The sequence below is a fragment of the Salvelinus alpinus genome, chromosome 29 (assembly GCF_045679555.1).
Source record: "Salvelinus alpinus chromosome 29, SLU_Salpinus.1, whole genome shotgun sequence".
NCBI classification, from domain to species: domain Eukaryota; kingdom Metazoa; phylum Chordata; class Actinopteri; order Salmoniformes; family Salmonidae; genus Salvelinus; species Salvelinus alpinus.
The window spans coordinates 43,777,893-43,796,686 of NC_092114.1; the positions used below are offsets into that span (position 1 = coordinate 43,777,893).

The 18,794-nt window shown below is 44.5% G+C and overlaps 1 protein-coding gene across 1 annotated transcript in view; it reads right to left on the reverse strand.

Annotated features, from left to right (window-relative positions):
* LOC139559061 (dolichyl-diphosphooligosaccharide--protein glycosyltransferase subunit STT3B-like) overlaps positions 1-18,794 on the reverse strand; it is a 93,267-nt gene that overhangs the window by 16,814 nt on the left and 57,659 nt on the right. The window contains exons 4-5 of the mRNA XM_071374718.1: positions 6,772-6,837; positions 1,515-1,614 (exon numbers count right to left, since the gene is read on the reverse strand). Of these exons, the coding sequence (XP_071230819.1) occupies positions 1,515-1,614; positions 6,772-6,837 (166 nt within the window). The remainder of the gene's footprint in view (positions 1-1,514; positions 1,615-6,771; positions 6,838-18,794) is intronic.

The window sequence follows — 18,794 nt, forward strand, 5'->3', positions numbered from 1 at the left end:
TTCTTTACAAACTCAAACCGGTTTGCCTGGCACCCACTACCCTACCCCGTTCAAAGGCACTCAAATCTTTTCTTGGCTATTCACCCTCAATGGCACATACACAATCCCATGTCTCAATTGTCCCTCTCCATCTACACCAGGTATTCCCAAACCGGGGTATGCGTAATGCCGTCGGGGGTACGCCAAACAAACATGTGATTCACATTTCTTCACATTTTCAAACAGTCCATTTATATTTTCCACCAGGGCTATACATTTGGGTGAGGTTTGTTTCCTTGTCTGAGTAGCCTCGTTTTACTGCCAAAAACAATTAAACCATCTAGTGTTCAACGAAACACAATGTCAAATACAGGTAGCCTAGTCAAAAAATGGACATCCAATCACATTAACCGTTACTCTTGCGGGAATTTCACTAATGGTCCGTATGTAGCCAAACGTAGCTGCTGCTCATGTTGGTATTTGTTCTGATGACGCAAAAGACATCAGCGCAAAAGACGGAGACATAGTGGAGTGGTAATGCGCGTGCAAGCAGTTGCTCCCGACGCCACTTGGGTACACTGCAGCGTCCGAGAGGCTCTTGCTGCCAAGGGAATGCCTGACAGCTTGAAAAAATGTTTTTTTGACACTACAGTGAAAATGGTTAACTTTGTTAAAGCAAGGCCCCTGAACGCTCATGTATTTTATGCACTATGCAATGATATGGACAGTGACCATGTAACGCTTTAAGAACATACAGAAGTACGCTGGTTATCAAGGGGCAAAGTATGGAAAAGTTTTTGGGAATTGAGAGACGAGCTTAGTTTTTACTGACCATCATTTACACTTGTCTGACCGCTTTCATGATGAGTTTCTCACACGACTGGCCTATCTCGATGATGCCCCCCCCCCTCTCCTGAATTATCTGAATCTAGGATTACAGGCACTCTCCGCAACTATATTCAATGTGCGGGACAAAATTGAGGCTATGATTAAGAAGTTGGAGCTCTATGTCTGCATTAGCAAGGACAACACAGGTCTTTCCATCATTGTAGGATTTTTTTTGTGCAAATGAACTCAAGTTTATGGACAATGTCAAATGTAATATAGCGAAGCACCTGAGCTGGGTGCGCAATTATGCAGGTACTTTCCCGAAACGGATGACAAACAGCTGGATTCGTTATCCCTTTCATGCCCCGCCTCCAGTCCACTTACCGGTATCTGAACAAGAGAGCCTCATCGAAATTGCAACAATGACGGCGACAAAAAAATAAAAACATTTGAAAGTGCTCTGACCCTGGTGCTAGAGGGGGTACGCAGCAGGAGGTTGAACGTTTGAAGGGGTACGGGACTATAAAAAGTTTGGGAACCACTGATCGAAGTGAATTTAACAAGTGACATCAATAAGAGAACTTCGCTTTAACCTGGATTCACCTGGTCAGCTCATGTAATGTTCTTAATCTTTTGTACACTCAGTGTAGGAGTGGGGTTTATGATCACATCTTTTTGGCAGATGAAAGTGTTTTGTGGTCACTCACCGATATAGACCCTCCTGCTGTAGCGCTGCATGAGCAGCAGCACAAACACATGCAGAGGGATCAGGTTGATGATGAAGACATATCCTCCCCATGCGGACACCTGCAACAAACACAGCCATCAGCAAAAACACTCACGCGCCACCAGGAATGCATTGGAATACGCAGTGGACCAATATCAAACCAATGCAATCATGTTTAAACACTGTGACCGCAAAGTAAAAATGCATCAATAACTTTAAAAGCTCCATGAAATGATGCATCAACACTGTCTGACTTGGAGCGTGAAACGAGGGGCCTATAAAATACCCTACAAAAACATCAACTGCGGTATGTAGGATGTGCAGAGCAGTCGGAGGGGGATAATACTCACACGCACCTGCTTAGCCAGACAATCACACATTTCATTCACCTATGACAAAAATATGTTTTGCAATTACTGCTAATTGCGGGGGGGGGGGGGGGGACACCTCAAGTTTGTTCAGGAGCGGTTAAGCGAAATTCTCTTTTCGGCCATTTGCATCTTTAGCTTCAGATGATGTGAGCTAAATTAGGCGCAGTTGAAGCGTAACTCGAATGGATACGGAGACGACTCCCAGTTTGAGCTACTTGTCTGTGTTGACACAGCCGCAGTGGTTCTCTGCGAGAGAAGAGGTTGTTCATTGAAAACAATGCCGACCCAGAGGAACTGCTGGGGGGCGTATCAGTGAGGAGAGTATCAATGCGCTGAGGGTCGCTTGACGCAGCCTCCTGGCCGCAAAGTGTAATTTGACCAAACATCTCACACATGCACTGCTAATGACCTCACCGTTGTGTTAATGACCTCACTGTTGTGTGTGTGTGTGTGTGTGTGTGTGTGTGTGTGTGTGTGTGTGTGTGTGTGTGTGTGTGTGTGTATGTGTGTGTGTGTGTGTTACTGCCCCCACATGGCTTTGAGGGTTGAATAAGCAACCAGTAATCTTCTGGAGTCACCGAGCCATATCGAACACAAAGCTTGAACCAACTCTTTACTCAGACAGATCTCTGCACCACCAAGCACAATATATCTTGTTTACTACCAAATAAAGTCTGTTAAGAGACTGAGGTAGCTGAAAGAGCTGGTGCATACACTATCAATATGTCTGTTAGAGTAAATAAACGCAGCAAAAAAAAGAAACTTCCGCACTGTCAACTGCATTTATTTTCAGCAAACAAAAATGTGTAAATATTTGTATGAACATAAGATTCAACAGACAAACTGAACAAGTTCCACAGACAGGTGACTATTGTGTCCCTGAACAAAAGGGGAGGGGAGGGGGGGGGGGGTCATAATCAAAAGTAACAGTCAGTATCTGGTGTGGCCAACAGCTGCATTAAGTACTGCAGTACATCTCCTCCTCATGGACTGCACCAGATTTGCCAGTTCTTGCTGTGAGATGTTACCCCACTCTTCCACCAAGGCACCTGCAAGTTCCCAGACATTTCTTGGGGGAATGGCCCTAGCCCTCACCCTCCGATCCAACAGGTCCCAGACGTGCTCAATGGGATTGAGATCCGGGCTCTTCGCTGGCCATGGCAGAACACTGACATTCCTGTCTTGCAGCAAATCACACACAGCGCAAGCAGTATGGCTGGTGGCATTGTCACCCAGGAAGGGTACCACATGAGGGAGGATGATGTCTTCCCTGTAACGCATGGCGTTGAGATTGCCTGTAATGACAACAAGCTCAGTCCGATGATGCTGTGACACACTGCCCCAGACCATGATGGCCCCTCCACCTCCAAATCGATCCCTCCACCTCCAAATCGATCCCTCCACCTCCAAATCGATCCCTCCACCCGATCCCTCCACCTCCAAATCGATCCCTCTCCAGAGTACAGGCCTCGATGTAACGCTCATTCCTTCGACGATAAACGCAAATCCGACCATCACCCCTGGTGAGACAAAACCGTGACTCGTCAGTGAAGAGCACTTTTTGCCAGTCCTCTCTGGTCCAGCGGGTTTGTGCCCATAGGCGACGTTGTTGCCGGTGATGTCTGGTGAGGACCTGCCTTACAACAGTCCTACAAGCCCTCAGTCCAGCCTCTCTCAGCCCATTGCAGACAGTGAGCACTGATGGAGGGATTGTGCGTTCCTAGTGTAACTCGGGCAGTTGTTGCCATCCTGTACCTGTCCCGCAAGTGTGATGTTCAGATGTACCGATCCTGTGCAGGTGTTGTTACACGTGGTCTGCCACTGCGAGGAAGATCAGCTGTCAGTCCTGTCTGCCTGTGGCGCTGTCTTAGGCGTCTCACAGTACGGACATTGCAATTTATTGCCCTGGCCACATCTGCAGTCCTCATGCCTCCTTGCCTAAGGCACGTTCACACAGATGAGCAGGAACCCTGGGCATCTTTTGGTGTTTTTCAGAGTCAGTAGAAAGGCCTCTTTAGTGTCCTAACTTTTCATAACTGACCTTAATTGCCTACCGTCTGTAAGCTGTTAGTGTCTTAACGACCGTTCCACAGGTGCATGTTCATGAATTGTTTAAGTTTCAGTGAACAAGCATGGGAAACAGTGTACAAACCCTCTACAATGAAGATCTGTGATGTAATTTGGATTTTTTTGAATTATCTTTGAAAGACAGGGTCCTGAAAAAGGGACGTTTCTTTTTTCTGAGTTTATAATGTACTTATCGATATAGCGCAGTCCTAAAACTTATAGCTGGAAACTTATCACAAAAAAGGCCTCAATCGAAAAATCTATGTTTTTTCTGTTTAGGCCCCTATGCATCCTGCTTAATGTATTTCAAGACATCCACTTCTTACTATGGCTTTGAGTTAAGAATAATTATTTTGGCAATAGTAACTATCAGGAACGTTATAAGCTGGAGATAATGCGGTTAGTAGATTCCCTAATTAAATAAGCCACATCCTCATATCTGGGTGTATTGAATCAAAGTGACATCACTGTAAGGCTTTCATGCCATGTTCTGACAGTATTTCTGAGGAGGGCAGTTGTCCTTCGAGAAGATTCCCTTACAATACAATGAGGAAGAACTTTCTCTATATGTTGCAATACAACCAGGAGGACGAGCAGTTTGTTACAATACAACGAGAAGGAAGGGCTGTTACACTATGTTAGGGCTTCCTATGGGCCCAACGCTAACCTGTTAGTGTGTGTACTAACAAGTGCATCTCAAGTTAGCATTTGGCCCTGTGACCCTAATGGACAGGTCTTACTGCAGTCATAATGGGGTCAGCAAAGAACCAGACACCATTAGACTGGAGCCATTATCCTTTACTCACGCTCCACTGGTCTTATTTCTATGAAGCAGCATAGGGAGACGGAGGGTTTTGCAGTGATGAAAGGGCATAGGGGTCTTGCTACGGGGCTAGATTCGATTGCCTCAGAAGGCGGCTAAAAGAGGCTCAGGGACCTCTGCGGGGGGGTAGGATGCGGGAAACAGAATAACCTGAGCTGCTGTCGGTCACCTAAGGGGGTATCAGACGACATGAGTGAAGGATATAAGCTGGGGCTGGAGCCTTGACTGAGAAAGAACGTTATTTGTGGGGGAAAGTTGTTTTGTTGAAAGGCAGGTGGGGCCCGGGGAGGTAGGTGAACCACTGCGTCGCTGCAAAGCTCTGGATAGATTATTTCACTGTAAAAAAAAAAAAAAAGGGCTTCGAGTTGAAATTTTATCACTCTACTTCTAATTATAACCTCCAGAAAGCAGTATGTCTTACAATCACCTGAAGAGCCGAGTTGTGCTGCTGAGAATGCCTCATAAATACTTGAGTGAAAAGAACTTCAGAAGTGCTCCCATGATGCTCGTGGTTGGGGGAGGGAGAAGGGGTAGGAGGCAGTCGTCACAGGAACTTAGGGAAAACACGATCTCTCCCGGGAGACATGAGATAGAACGTCACGCAGCTCTCACAGTAGGGGTTTCCGCAGGTCTTGCCCATCATGACGTCTCAACTGAGCTTCTTCTCTCCCTCCCCGGCCTGATGACAGAGCCGAGAACGGAATTTCTCACTGTGCATTGCAAATGTGTCACGTTCAATTAAGCCTCATTGGTGAGTGAGTATCCTTAAAATCAACAGTGGGAGGGGAGAAACGATGGAGGGGGTAGATATTGCAGCTTGGTACTACTATCAACTATTATTTGAGAAGGTCCGGTCACACAAATTTCCAAGGTGGCAAAGGTCCAGATGGATAGTGTAATTTAAAAATTGGCGTAGTAACATACCCCCAACCCCGAAACTGTTCACACCCCTCTTGTTGGCAGAGAGAAAATGTTAGTTTTAAAGCCAAATTTCACACAGTTGAGCACATTAAGCAGACAATTTGCTATTTTAAAGCTCATTTTTTGCAATTCTACATATTGTTCCATGTCTTGTGTTTATATGATACCAGGTGTTGAAGCCGCGGTCCGTATTGACCCTCTTCTGGGTCCGGATCCGGTTTGCTAGTTGAGTATGCAAACCCTGCAAACCCTGTTGGTGGGAGGATGGGTAGAGCGGGGTTGTGACTAGAGGGAGTAGACCTACGACCGGAAGTGACTTTTTGTAAAGGTTATGATAGCATTTTAGCTTACCGTAAACCTTTTCCTAACCTGCCATGTTAATGATTCTAACAAGCTACCAAAAAGTCACTTCCTGTCATAGCTGTACTCCCTCGACTCAGAACCGTATGGCGGGGATGGTCGAAATAGTCTCACTCCAGATCTTTGAGGAGCGAGAGAGAACGAGAGGGGCTTATAAAATTGGTGTGGGTTCTCGCAGTAGAAAATCTCCCCGCTCTCATCTCTTTTCAAATGTGGTCATTAGTGGCTTGTGGCTTTCCCCTTCTATCTTCCTGCGGAGCTTGGATGCTGGGCCCCCGACATGATCGATGGGAGCTGGATGTCTATAATCCGTTTCATTTGACATCTGTCTCTTCCCGAGCAGAGGGAAGATTTAACTGAAGATGCTGGAAGCAGAAGATAATTGCAGGCACTCAACATCACCAATCGTACACAAAGAGACCTGTCTGGGAGGCAGTTGGCGCTGTTTCTCTTATCTCACCATCGACCAAAAGGTCGGGGGGGGGGGGGGGGGTGGTTCATAAATAACGTTTAACGTGCCGGTGCAGACTCCATTTCACGCCGCTCGTTACCGCTTTTGACGTCAACGATCGCACTCAACGCTATCTTAATGTAATCATGACTTCCAATTCCCAGAGATGGGATGCTACGTTAGTGTAAATCAATGACACTGTTTATGTGTTTCCGACTAACAAGTAAGGCTCTTTGACACTCACCATGTAGAAGTAGGAGATGCAGCAGCCAATGGACCAGAACACCGAGCCGGTTTTGATCGACTTCACCTATGAGGGAGAGAACAGACAAACGTTTAAGGACCAGTAAACTGACAAAGCAAAACCCAGTTTAGAAATGTTTGCAAATGTCTCAAAAAACTGAAAAGCTACATTTACATAAGTATTCAGACCCTTTATTCAGTACTTTGTTGAAGCACCTTATGCAGCAATTACAGCCTGGAGTCTTCGTGGGTATGAAGCTACAAGCTTGGCACACCAGTCTGAGGTCCTGAGCAGGTTGTTTTCATCAAGGATCTCTGTACTTTGCTCCAATCCTGACTAGTCTCCCAGTCCTTGCTGCTGAAAAACATCCCCACAGCATTCTGCCACCACCACGCGTCACTGTAGGGCTGGTGCCAGGTTTCTTCCAGACCCGACGCTTGGCATTCAGGCCAAAGAGTTCAATCTTGGTTTCGTCAGACCAGAGAATTTTGTTTCTCATGTCTGAGAGTCTTTAGGTGCCATTTGGCAAACTCCAAGCGGGTTGTCATGTGCCTGATTTGGTTGTTCTTCTGGAAGGTTCTCTCATCTCCACAAAGGAAGTCAGTCAGTGACCATTGGGTTTTTGGTTAACTCCCAGACCAAGGCCCTTCTACCCCGATTGCTCAGTTTTGCTGGGCAGCCAGCTCTAGGAATAGTCTTGGTGGCTCCAAACTTCTTCCATTTAAGAATGACGGCGGCCACTGTGTTCTTGAGGACCTTCAACACGCAGAAATATTTTGGTACCCTTCCTCAGATCTGTGCCTCGACACAATCCTGTCTCGGAGCTCTACAGATAATTCCTTCAACCTCATGGCTTGGTTTTTGCTCTAATATGCACAGTCAACTGTTGGATCTTATATAGTCAGGTGAGTGCCTTTCTAAATGATGTCCAATCAATTGAATTTACCACAGGTGACTTCCAATCAATTAGCATTAGGGATGCTCAATGGAAACAGAATGCACCTGAGCTCAATTTGAGTCTCATAGAAAGGGTCTGAATACCTATGCAAATAAGGTTCCTGTTCATTTGTAATACATTTGTAAAATGGTTTTCACTTTGTCATTATGGGCTATTGTATGTAGATTTTATCCATTTTAGAATAAGGCTGTGGAAAAAAAGTGTTAGTGGAACAGCATACTAATCCCAGTGAATCCAAACAGTATTTTCATTAAGTCTTAATTGAAGATTTACAATCTTCATTACTGAAAACATTTTTGAAACTTGTTACAAATGGAGTCACGCATGAGTCACTGAATGATATTTTGAAAAGAGGAAGTACTTTAAGAATATGTTTTAGTTTGTCTCCTCCATCTCCACTAACTCAAGCTAAGTGTATTGATTTCTCCCCTCATAATAATGTAAAATTAACATCTGTACAGAAAGACTCATGTGAAGGCCAAATTAGAGGAGGAACTTCTTGATGCAATTAAAGCCTTTAAGGTTGGGAAAACTCCAGGGCTGGATGGCATACCAGTGTAAGTATAGCAAACTTTTTTTGATATACTCAGAGGACCATTATTAGCATGTTTTAACCACTCCTATATAAAATGGTAGATTATTGAACACACAAGGTCATTCTCACTGAAACAGGATTATTCATCCTAATCAGACAGTTGTTTTTTTTGTAATGGAGTAATGGAAACAATAGAATTCTATGAAATATCGGGGACACCAGGCCTGGTTTTCATAGCTGATTTTGAAAAGGCTTTTGATAAAGTACAACTGGAGTTTATATATTTAAATTTTCAATTTTGGGGAATCTCTTATAAAATGGGTTAAAGTTAAGTATAGTTACCCTAGGTGTAAATAATAATAATAATAAATAATGGCTACGTCTCAGAAAGTGTTAAACTACCTAGGAGTAAAACAAGGTTGTCCACTATCGGCATTGCTACTTATTATTGCCATCGAAATGTTAGCTGTTCAAATTAGATCCAACAATAATGTTAAGGGATTAGCCACCCGTGACTTAAACTAAGGTGTCATTGTACGCTGATGAGTCATTTTTTCTTTTAAAACCACAATTAGAATCCCTCCACAGCCTCATAGAGGATCTAGATACTTTTGCTAACTTCTGGATTAAAACCAAATTATGATGTGTACTATATTACGTATTGGATCACAAAAAAAAACATGCACATTTTATATTACCGTGTACTTTACCATTTAAATGGTCTGACGGAGATGTGGACATACTCGGTATACAAATCCCAAAAGAAAATGATCTCACTCCAATACATTTTTTATAGAAAGTTAGCAAAAAAGATAAGATCTTGCTACCATGGAAAGGAAAATACCTGTCTATGTGGAAAAATCACCCTCATTAACTCTTTAGTCATATCAGTTTACCTATTTGCTTATGGTTTGTACATGTACTTTGGTGTGAAAAGTGCAAATCAATCCCAGCACAACAGCAAAGGACCTTGTGAAGATGGAAGAAACAGGTACAAAAGTGTCTATATCCACAGAAAAACGCGTCTTATATCGACATAACCTGAAAGGCCGCTCAGCAAGAAAGAAGCCACTGCTCCAAAACCGCCATAAAAAAAGCTAGACTACTGTTTGCAACTGCACATGGGGACAAAGATTGTACTTTTTTGGATAAAAGTCCTTTGGTCTGATGAAACAAAAATATACATTTTTGTCCATAATGACCATCGTTATGTTTGGAGGAAAAAGGGGGAGGCTTGTAAGCCGAAGAACACCATCCCAACCGTGAAGCACGGGGGTGGCAGCATCATGTTGTGGGGGTGCTTTGCTGCAGGAGGGACTGGTGCACTTCACAAAATAGATGGCATCATGAGGCAGGATAATTATGTAGATATATTGAAGCAACATCTCAAGACATCGGTCAGGAAGTTAAAGCTTGGTCAAAAATGTGTCTTCCAAATGGACAATGACCCCAAGCATACTTCCAAAAAGTTGTGGCAAAATGGCTTAAGGACAACAAAGTCAAGGTATTGGAGTGGCCATCACAAAGCCCTGACCTCAATACTATAGAACATTTGTGGGCAGAACTGAAAAAGCGTGTGCGAGCAAGGAGGCCTACAAACCCGACTCAGTTACACCAGCTCTGTCAGGAGGAATGGGCCAAAATTCACCCAACTTATTGTGGGAAGCTTGTGGAAGGCTAGCCGAAATATTTGACCCAAGTTAAACAATTTAAAGGCAATGCTACCAAATACTAATTGAGTGCATGTAAACTTCTGACCCACTGGGAATGTGATGAAAGAAATAATTCTAATATTATTCTGACATTTCACATTCTTAAAATAAAAGTGGTGATCCTAACTGACCTAAAACAAAGAATTTTTACTAGGATTAAATGTCAGGAATTGTGAAAAAACTGAGGTTAAATGTATTTGGTTAAGGTGTATGTAAACTTCCGACTTCAACTGTACATACATACATACATACATACATACATACATAGGGAGTCCCAGTACCATAACACTGTGTACGGATACAAGGTATTTGCAGTAGATATCTACATAAAAGGCAGGGTAAAATGACTAGGCATCAGGATAGATAATACGAGTAAAATACACAGAGTAGCAGCAGCATATGAGTGTGAAAGTGTGTGTATGTATTGTGTGAGTGTTATACTGTATATGTTCTTGCAACTGTGCATAGAGTCAGTTCACGATTGGGTCACAATGCAGATAGTCTGGGTAACCAATTACAGTGCCTTCAGAAAGTATTAATACCCCTTGACATATTCCGTTGTTTCAGCCTGAAGTCAAAATGTATTAAATAGATTTCCCCCCCTCACTCATCTACACACAATACCCCATAATGACAAAGTAAATACACGTTTTTTATTTAATGAACATTAATTTTAAGCCAAATACATAAAAATATAATTTACTTAACTATTCACACCCAAGTCAATACGTTAAAGAAGCACCTACGGCAGCGATTACAGCTGAGTCTTTCTGGGTAAGAGCTTTCCACACCTGGATTGTGCAACATTTGCAAATTATTACATTCTAAATTCGTCAAGCTCTGTCAAATTCGTAGTTGTTCATTGCTAGACAACCATTTTCAGGTCTCGCCGTAGATTTAAGTCAAAACTAACCCGGCCACTCAGGAACATTCACCGTCTTCTTGGGAAGCCTTGTGTTTTAGGTTATTTGTCCTGCTGAAAGGTGAATTGATCTCCCAGTGTCTGGTGGTATGCAGACAACCAGGTTTTGCCTGTGCTTAGCTCCATTCGGTTCCCCCAGTTCTTAATTTTTACGCGCATACCCATAACATGATGCAGCCACCACTACGCTTAAAAATGTGACTCGTTTCAGGAAACTAGGAGCATGTCGTGGGTCACTACTTCACAGGAGAGCCATTTGAACGTAACCTTTTTTTAATCAAAATGCGTTTGTCGGGAAAAGCCTCCTGGAACATGTGAACTTTCATGCCATCTGTAAACACGAACAAAATTGTTAAATTACGAGCCTAGTTGCTTTAGCCACAAAGAAACAGTAACCTTCCCTCTAGCCAGGATTGGCTGTGATAATGAGTTGGCCGGACATGCCGAGAGATGAGTTCGGATTGGTCTGTCATATACCACGCTTCTGTCTATTTGAGCTGGTCAGTACGTATTGGTAATCCTGTCTAACGCAGCTATATTGAACAATATATTGCCTTGTAGATCTGCATACATGTTGCACTCCACTCTGGAGGACAGAGTTTTGAAATCAGTGGAATTCGAGTATGATAGCTAAGAGAAAACACCCGTCTCCAGAATACATCTTCAAACTAAGGGCAACCATGGCATCCATGACAGAAGAGTCCATGACAGAAAGTCGCTTTCATTTCACGTTAAAGTGTACTGTTAGCTAGCTAGCTAACGTTAGCTGGCATGATCTTATTGTTTGTATCTCAGAGCCATTTGCTTTGCTAGTTATAGCCTAATGTTAGCTACCTAACATTGAACCTGGTTGGTTAGCTACCTGCAGATTCATGCAGGGTAGTAACGTCATGAGTTGGGAGTATGGTTCATTGTTTACCTAGCTAGCGAGTTAACTACATGTCTTAAAAGACTATGCAAGTAACCATTTCAATAGAATGTCACTTCGACAATTGTTGATAGACGTAGCTCTGGCTATCCACTCCAATTTCAGAGCATTCTCGTCAGTGTACCAGAGCGCAGAATAACTGACGAATTTACAAATGCTCAACACCCGTTGAATACGTCAGTAAACGCTGGCAAAGAGAGCAAATTGTTCCCGGCAGCACAGTTGCAGTCACCAACACTCTAAATAACATAAAAACAGGCTAACCAGCTTTGCTAGGGCGAGGAAATGGTCAGTGAGCTGTTCTCTCATTTGTGCCTGGAAGTAGCTAGCAAGGTACCCAGTTAGCTTGGGTGCTTGACTGCTGTTAGGGCAGAACACTCGGAACACTTGGAGTAAGCCAGAATAGGGCTATCTGGTCGGCCATCGGAAGAAGATCCTGAGCAGTGTCCAGTCTATGAGGGACCAGATGGCCCAGTCCCCCAGCTCCATGGCCTGACCACAGGGTGCGCCACCACCACCCAGAGACAACCCACCAGGGAGCCCATAGGAAAGCTCCTGATGACCCTAAAGAATACACCAGGGTGGAGACACTAACCTGATTTAAAGAACGACCATATGGCACATACATAACAGCATGCACGCTCCTAACACACACTCTCAACACACACTCTCAACAGGTAAAGAGAGTTTACTGAAGATACAAAGGGGTAGAAGATAAAATTCTGCCTCAGGACAACTCCAATGGTTCAGTTAAGGTAGTCTATAAAGTTGTCTCTTTTTTGCTGAAGAAGAGAGCAAGCAGAAGAGCAAGGGTGTCTGTTTGCTTGCTGTGACAGATGGTCATAAAATGCTAAAATAAAATATATTTTTCAAAAACGGTGCTAATTTATGAGGATCAATGGGTTGACTTGGCCAAAGGACAACATCAAACAGTGTCACCCAGATTGGAAAAACAAACAAAAGGGTACAGAACCAGTCAAAGGTTTGGACACACCTACTCATTCAAGGGTTTTTCTTTATTTTTACTATTGTCTACATTGTTGAATAATAGTGAAGACATCAAAACTATAAAATAACACATATGGAATCATGTAGTATCCAAAAAAGTGTTAAACAAATCAAAATATATTTTTGATTTTAGACTCTTCAAAGTAGACACCCTTTGCCTTGATGACAGCTTTGCAAACGATTGGCATTCTTTCAACCAGCTTCATGAGGTTGTGCATGTATTTGGAATGCATTTCAATGAACAGGTGTGCCTTGTTAAAAGTTCATTTGTGGAATTTCTTTCCTTCTTAATGCGTCTAACCCAATCAGTTGTGTTGTGACAAGGTATACAGAAGATAGCCCTATTTGGTAAAAGATCAAGTACATATGGCAAGAACAGCTCAAATAAGCAAAGAGAAACAACAGTCCATCATTACTTTAAGACATGAAGGTCAGTCAATCCGGAAAATGTCAAGAATTTTGAATGTTTCTTCAAGTGCTGTCTCAAAAACCATCAAGTGCTATGATGAAACTGGCTCTCATGAGGACCGCCACAGGAAAGGAAGACCCAGAGTTACCTCTGCTGCAGAGGATAAGTTAGAGTTAACTGCACGTCAGATTGTAGCCCAAATAAATGCTTAACTGAGTTCAAGTAACAGACACATCTTAACATCAACTGTTCAGAGAAGACTGCGTGAATCAGGCCTTCATTGTCAAATTGCTGCAAAGAAACCACTACTAAATGACACCAATAAGAAGAAGAGACTTGCTTGCGTCAAGTAACACGAGCAATGGACATAAGACCGGTGGAAATCTGTCCTTTGGTCTGATGAGTCCCATTTTGAGATTTTTGGTTCCAACCACCATGTCTTTTTTTTTTTTATTTTTTTTTAAATAAATTTTATCCCCTTTTCTCCCCAATTTTCGTGGTATCCAATCGCTAGTAATTACTATCTTGTCTCATCGCTACAACTCCCGTACGGGCTCGGGAGAGACGAAGGTCGAAAGTCATGCGTCCTCCGAAGCACAACCCAACCAAGCCGCACTGCTTCTTAACACAGCGCGCCTCCAACCCGGAAGCCAGCCGCACCAATGTGTCGGAGGAAACACCGTGCACCCGCCCCCCTCAGTTAGCGCGCACTGCGCCCGGCCCGCCACAGGAGTCGCTGGAGCGCGATGAGACAAGGATATCCCTACCGGCCAAACCCTCCCTAACCCGGACGACGCTAAGCCAATTGTGCGTCGCCCCACGGACCTCCCGGTCGCGGCCGGCTGCGACAGAGCCTGGGCGCGAACCCAGACTCTGGTGGCGCAGCATAGCACTGCGATGCAGTGCTCTAGACCACTGCGCCACCCGGGAGGCCCCTTCAACCACCATGTCTTTGTGAGATGCAGAGTAGGTGAACAGATTATCTCCGCATGTGTGGTTCCAACTGTGAAACATGGAGGAGGAGGTGTGATGGTGTGGGGGTGCTTTTCTGCTGACACTGTCAGTGATTTATTTAGAATTCAAGGCACACTTAACCAACATGGCTACCACAGCATTCCGCAGCGATACGCCATCCCATCTGGTTTGTGCTTAGTGGGACTATCATTTGTTTTTCAACAGGACAATGACCCAACACACCTGTAAGGGCAATTTGACCAAGAAGGTCAGTGATGTATTGCTGCATCAGATGACCTGGCCTCCACAATCACCTGACCTCAACCCAATTGAGACATTTTGGAATGAGTTGGACCGCAGAGTGAAGGAAAAGCAGCCAACAAGTGTTCAGCATATGTGGGAACTCCTTCAAGACTGTTGGAAAAGCATACCAGGTGAAACTGGTTGAGAGAATGCCTGTTGGTCCGAGAGTTGATGCACCAGTACCGTTTGCCGGACAGTAGCAGAGTGAACAGTCCTATGGCTTGGATGGCTGAAGTCTTTGGCAATTTATCAGATCTTCCTCTGATACCGCCTGATAGAGGTACTGGATGACAGGGAGTGATGTACTGGTCCGTCCTTAACACCCTCTGTAGCCATTTGCGGTAGAGGGCGGTGCATTTGCCATATCAAGCGGTGATTTGGCCAGTTAAGATGCTCTCGATGGTGCAGCTGGATAACTGAGGATCTGAGGGCCCACGCCAAATCTTTTCAGCCTCCTGAAGGGGAAAAGTCACTCCACTACAGCCCCGTCGACATGGATGAGGGCATGCTCTGTCCTTTTTCTTGTAGTCCACGATCAGCTCCTTGATCTTACTGACGATGAGGGAGAGGCCGTTGTCCTGGCATCACACTGCCAAGTCTCTGACCACCTCCCTGTAGGCTGTCTCATCACTGTCGGAGATCAGGCCTACCACCATTGTGTCGTCAGCAAACTTGACGATGAGTCATGCTTGGCCACACCGTTATTGTGACTAGAGAGTATAGGAGGGAACTAAGTGCACACCCATGAGGGGCCAATTTAGGCATTTTGTAGTTCTTGGGAACATAGCCAATGGTGGCCAATTTGAAACATGTTGGGATTAGGCTGGGACAAGGAGAGATTGAAAATGTCCGTGAAGACACTTGCCAGCTGGTCTGCCAATGCTCTGAGAGCGCACCCTGTTATTGACTCAAGCCCAGTGGCCTTGCTAGTGTTTAAAGAGAGGGCTGCCAAAGCATATTAGTCTGCTCCTGACACACTAGCTGGGACTTCTGGTTCCCTGGTCTCACCCCACAGCCAACACATTAAAAAAGGGACCATGTCTGACAGATAGCCCATTTTACCTTTCATGACACTGTGGGAAAGTGATGGCAGGGTGCAGGGCAGGTGGGGGCACAGACTGTTTTATCGAACGACGTCTGAGACACACATTACAGTCACTTGACCTGCTGACGAGGATTGATTGATCAGCGGGGGAAAGCAGGCATGGTCCGAATACCCACCAGAGCCTCAGCTGAGCAGCGAAAACCTCCATCCTCCCATCGATTTTTAAAACCAACCCAAAACAGTTACCATGTCATGCTCGTTCGCACCGATGAGGCGCCATCTGGTTTTGACCCAAGTGTGAAACTACACATCTCCTCACAGGTAATATTGAGGGAAGTGACAAAGATGTAGGCAACTGAGGAACACCAGAAGCCTTTAGTCTTCTCAGTGACACAGACAATTAAAAAGGGAGCTAGCATAGAACCTACCAGGGCCCGAGACTACTACGCAGAGCAATTGCATGGTCATGTTGACATACGTCTCTACTCCTCACACGGTCATGTGATAGCTCATGTTCAAATACATCTCTCGTTTACTTCCCCTCACACAGCGATACAAGCAGGGCTAATTAAATTTGAGCCTGGAGAAACTGTGAAATTAGTGTGACAACAATGTAAGCACAGTGGAGAGGGGTTAGGGGGGAGGGGGTAGCGGGTAGCGCTAGTGTTAAAAGGGGCAGGTCTCTGGGGTGCGAGAGGATTCAATTATAGATTAGGGAGGGGAGGCGGGGGGGCCGACCCAGGCAGATTAAGCGGCTGGAGTTGAATGGGTTATTAGCAGATAAAATGAAGGAGAGGGATAATGAAGATTGGGGAAGAAGCCTGGGAGAGGCTCCCATTTCAGCATGCGAGGAGGGATCGGCTAAAGAGAATGAGAGAGAGAGAGAGAGAGAGGGTGAAAGCGCTAAGATAAAAGTGGGTAAATGAGACTTATAATGGAAAGCAGTGACTCGTAGCCAGGATGATAGTTTTTTCGGGGCTCTTGCCGGTGGGGGTCACCTGGAACACTCATCGTCTGCATTCCAAATCATGCCACCCTATTCCCTATAGTGCACTACTTTTGCCCAGGGCCCATAGGGCTCTGGTTAACAGAAGTGCACTATATAGGAAGTACCATGCCATTTGGGATGCACTCGTCGTGTTGGTTCGTTTTAAGACAGACATGGTCCATGTGGAATGACAATTAAAAGCTCTTATGACGCTGCAGATGCAACAGCTCTGCCTAAACCAAATATAAAAATTATACGTATCAAATCATTGTGAAATTATGACAGAGAAGGCAGCTTATGACAAGGAAAACACTTCATCACAAATCAGACACTGCAGGATCCCAAGTAATCATACTAACATTACAGACAATGTCCCCGGTAGCGTTTTAGCGGTACGCGAGTAAATGCATAATGCACCATATTGAGCAAACTATACATTGGCTGTCTGCGTTTCATATCACAACAGTGGTGGCGCCGCCCCCCCCCCCCCCCCCCCCGGGTCAGGAGTCAGTCATGACTGACAATCACACCCATAATGTGGGAGGTTCTCTGTGGCCCTCTAGGCGGGAGGTTAAAGGCTCTGTCGCACAACTCCAGCGTGTGTGGCTGGTTAATGAATGCCGAAGCTCTTCAAACCAAGTGGCGTTATCAGCTCAGTCACACTCGCTTGAGTTAATTAACGTGATCCCCCCAGAGCCATGAACCCTGACATGGGTATTCAAGCTATGGGAGCAACCGTTGGGGTCTCAAGTCCCCTCAGGAGCTCAATATGTCCGTACTTAGTTGGTCAAGCTGAAAGAAATCTACTGACTGATAAATGTAGAGACAAAAAAGTTCAGGAACAACGCACAAAACAGAGTCCTGCAGAGCTTGCCACCGGTGACAAAAATAACAAGTGAAGCATGGTGGGAGAGAGAGCCCGCGCCACGTTTACCTGAGTGAACGCCGGTGTGTCCTTGGGAGGAGGGAAGGAAAAAATACAAATAAATAACTCGTTTGTTAGCAGCGCTGTTCAGTTTTACTCCTGAAAAATCCTCAAGGATGACTTGGTGTGGAGGGATCCTTACGATTCTCAGCTTGTCTCGAGGGGCTTAAATGCCACCCAAGTGAAATGAATCGAGGGAATTGATGGGGAGCCAGGCGCCCCCTGCCAAGGTCGACTTTGATAAGGGGGGGAAACGAATGCTGATTAATGCCAAATTTGACCACTTACAATGCACTTCAAATTTCTCTCAATTTTCTATGCACCTGCCTCGGCCTCAAGTCATCAGGGAGCATAATGTACAAAATGTGGGAGGGAGTAGAGCGGTGTGTGCGAGGCTGTGACTATTGTGATTGAAGGGAGAGGACACGCACTGAGGGCAAATAATGTGAATATGGGAGATTCTTTTGCCTAGAATCCTCCTACAGCAGATGGCCCATTTCGTAAGCCATTGTGCTCATAATCCTTTCACCTTGTCTACGTTCGCTTATCCAATGTCTGGTCATATTCTCCGACATTCCGCTAAGCCTATCAAGGCAGTTTTTTGGGTGATAAGATAAAAAAAAAAGTCACTGTTCAATTGAATGGACTGTCCAAGTATGGTAAATAAAGAAATCCATTTCACCTCCAACCTTAGATATCGCTTCTTTTTTTTTTTTTTTAGATCACCAGCAGCAACTGAAACCAGACAGTCAGGAGACTGAGTGAAGGTTCACAGTGTAGCAATCATTTAACCACACCAAAGCAGTTATTAACGCATTGACTGCAAATCTTGTCAAATAGAACGTTCCTCTTCACATCAATGGGCCATGAGTATACAAATCTAAAAACACACTGAAAAAGATCGAGGCGGTTTCCTGGACACAGATATAGCCTAGTTCTGGACTAAAAACATATATTTTTTTATGGAAATTCTCCATTGAACTTGCTTTTTAGTCCAGGACAAGGCTTAATCTGTCTGGGAAACCACCCCTAAATGTAGGGTGTTTCCTCAAAATGCATACTACCGTTCTCCGAGCACGCAAATTTGGTCAGAGTACGAGTCCAAATCAAAGTAGGTGAAAATGAGCACGCTTCACGAATGCGTACTCCGTTTGTACATATTTTAAAAAAATATGACGTAACCACGTCAAAAATAACGCAACATTTTTGGAAATGATTTGAGCTGAAGCGAGAGAAAATACACTGAAATGTTGCCTATTCACATCTCATACGATGCCGGACTACAATATTTTATCTTGATACGTTAATACACGCTGTATTAATTTTGGGATGCTTA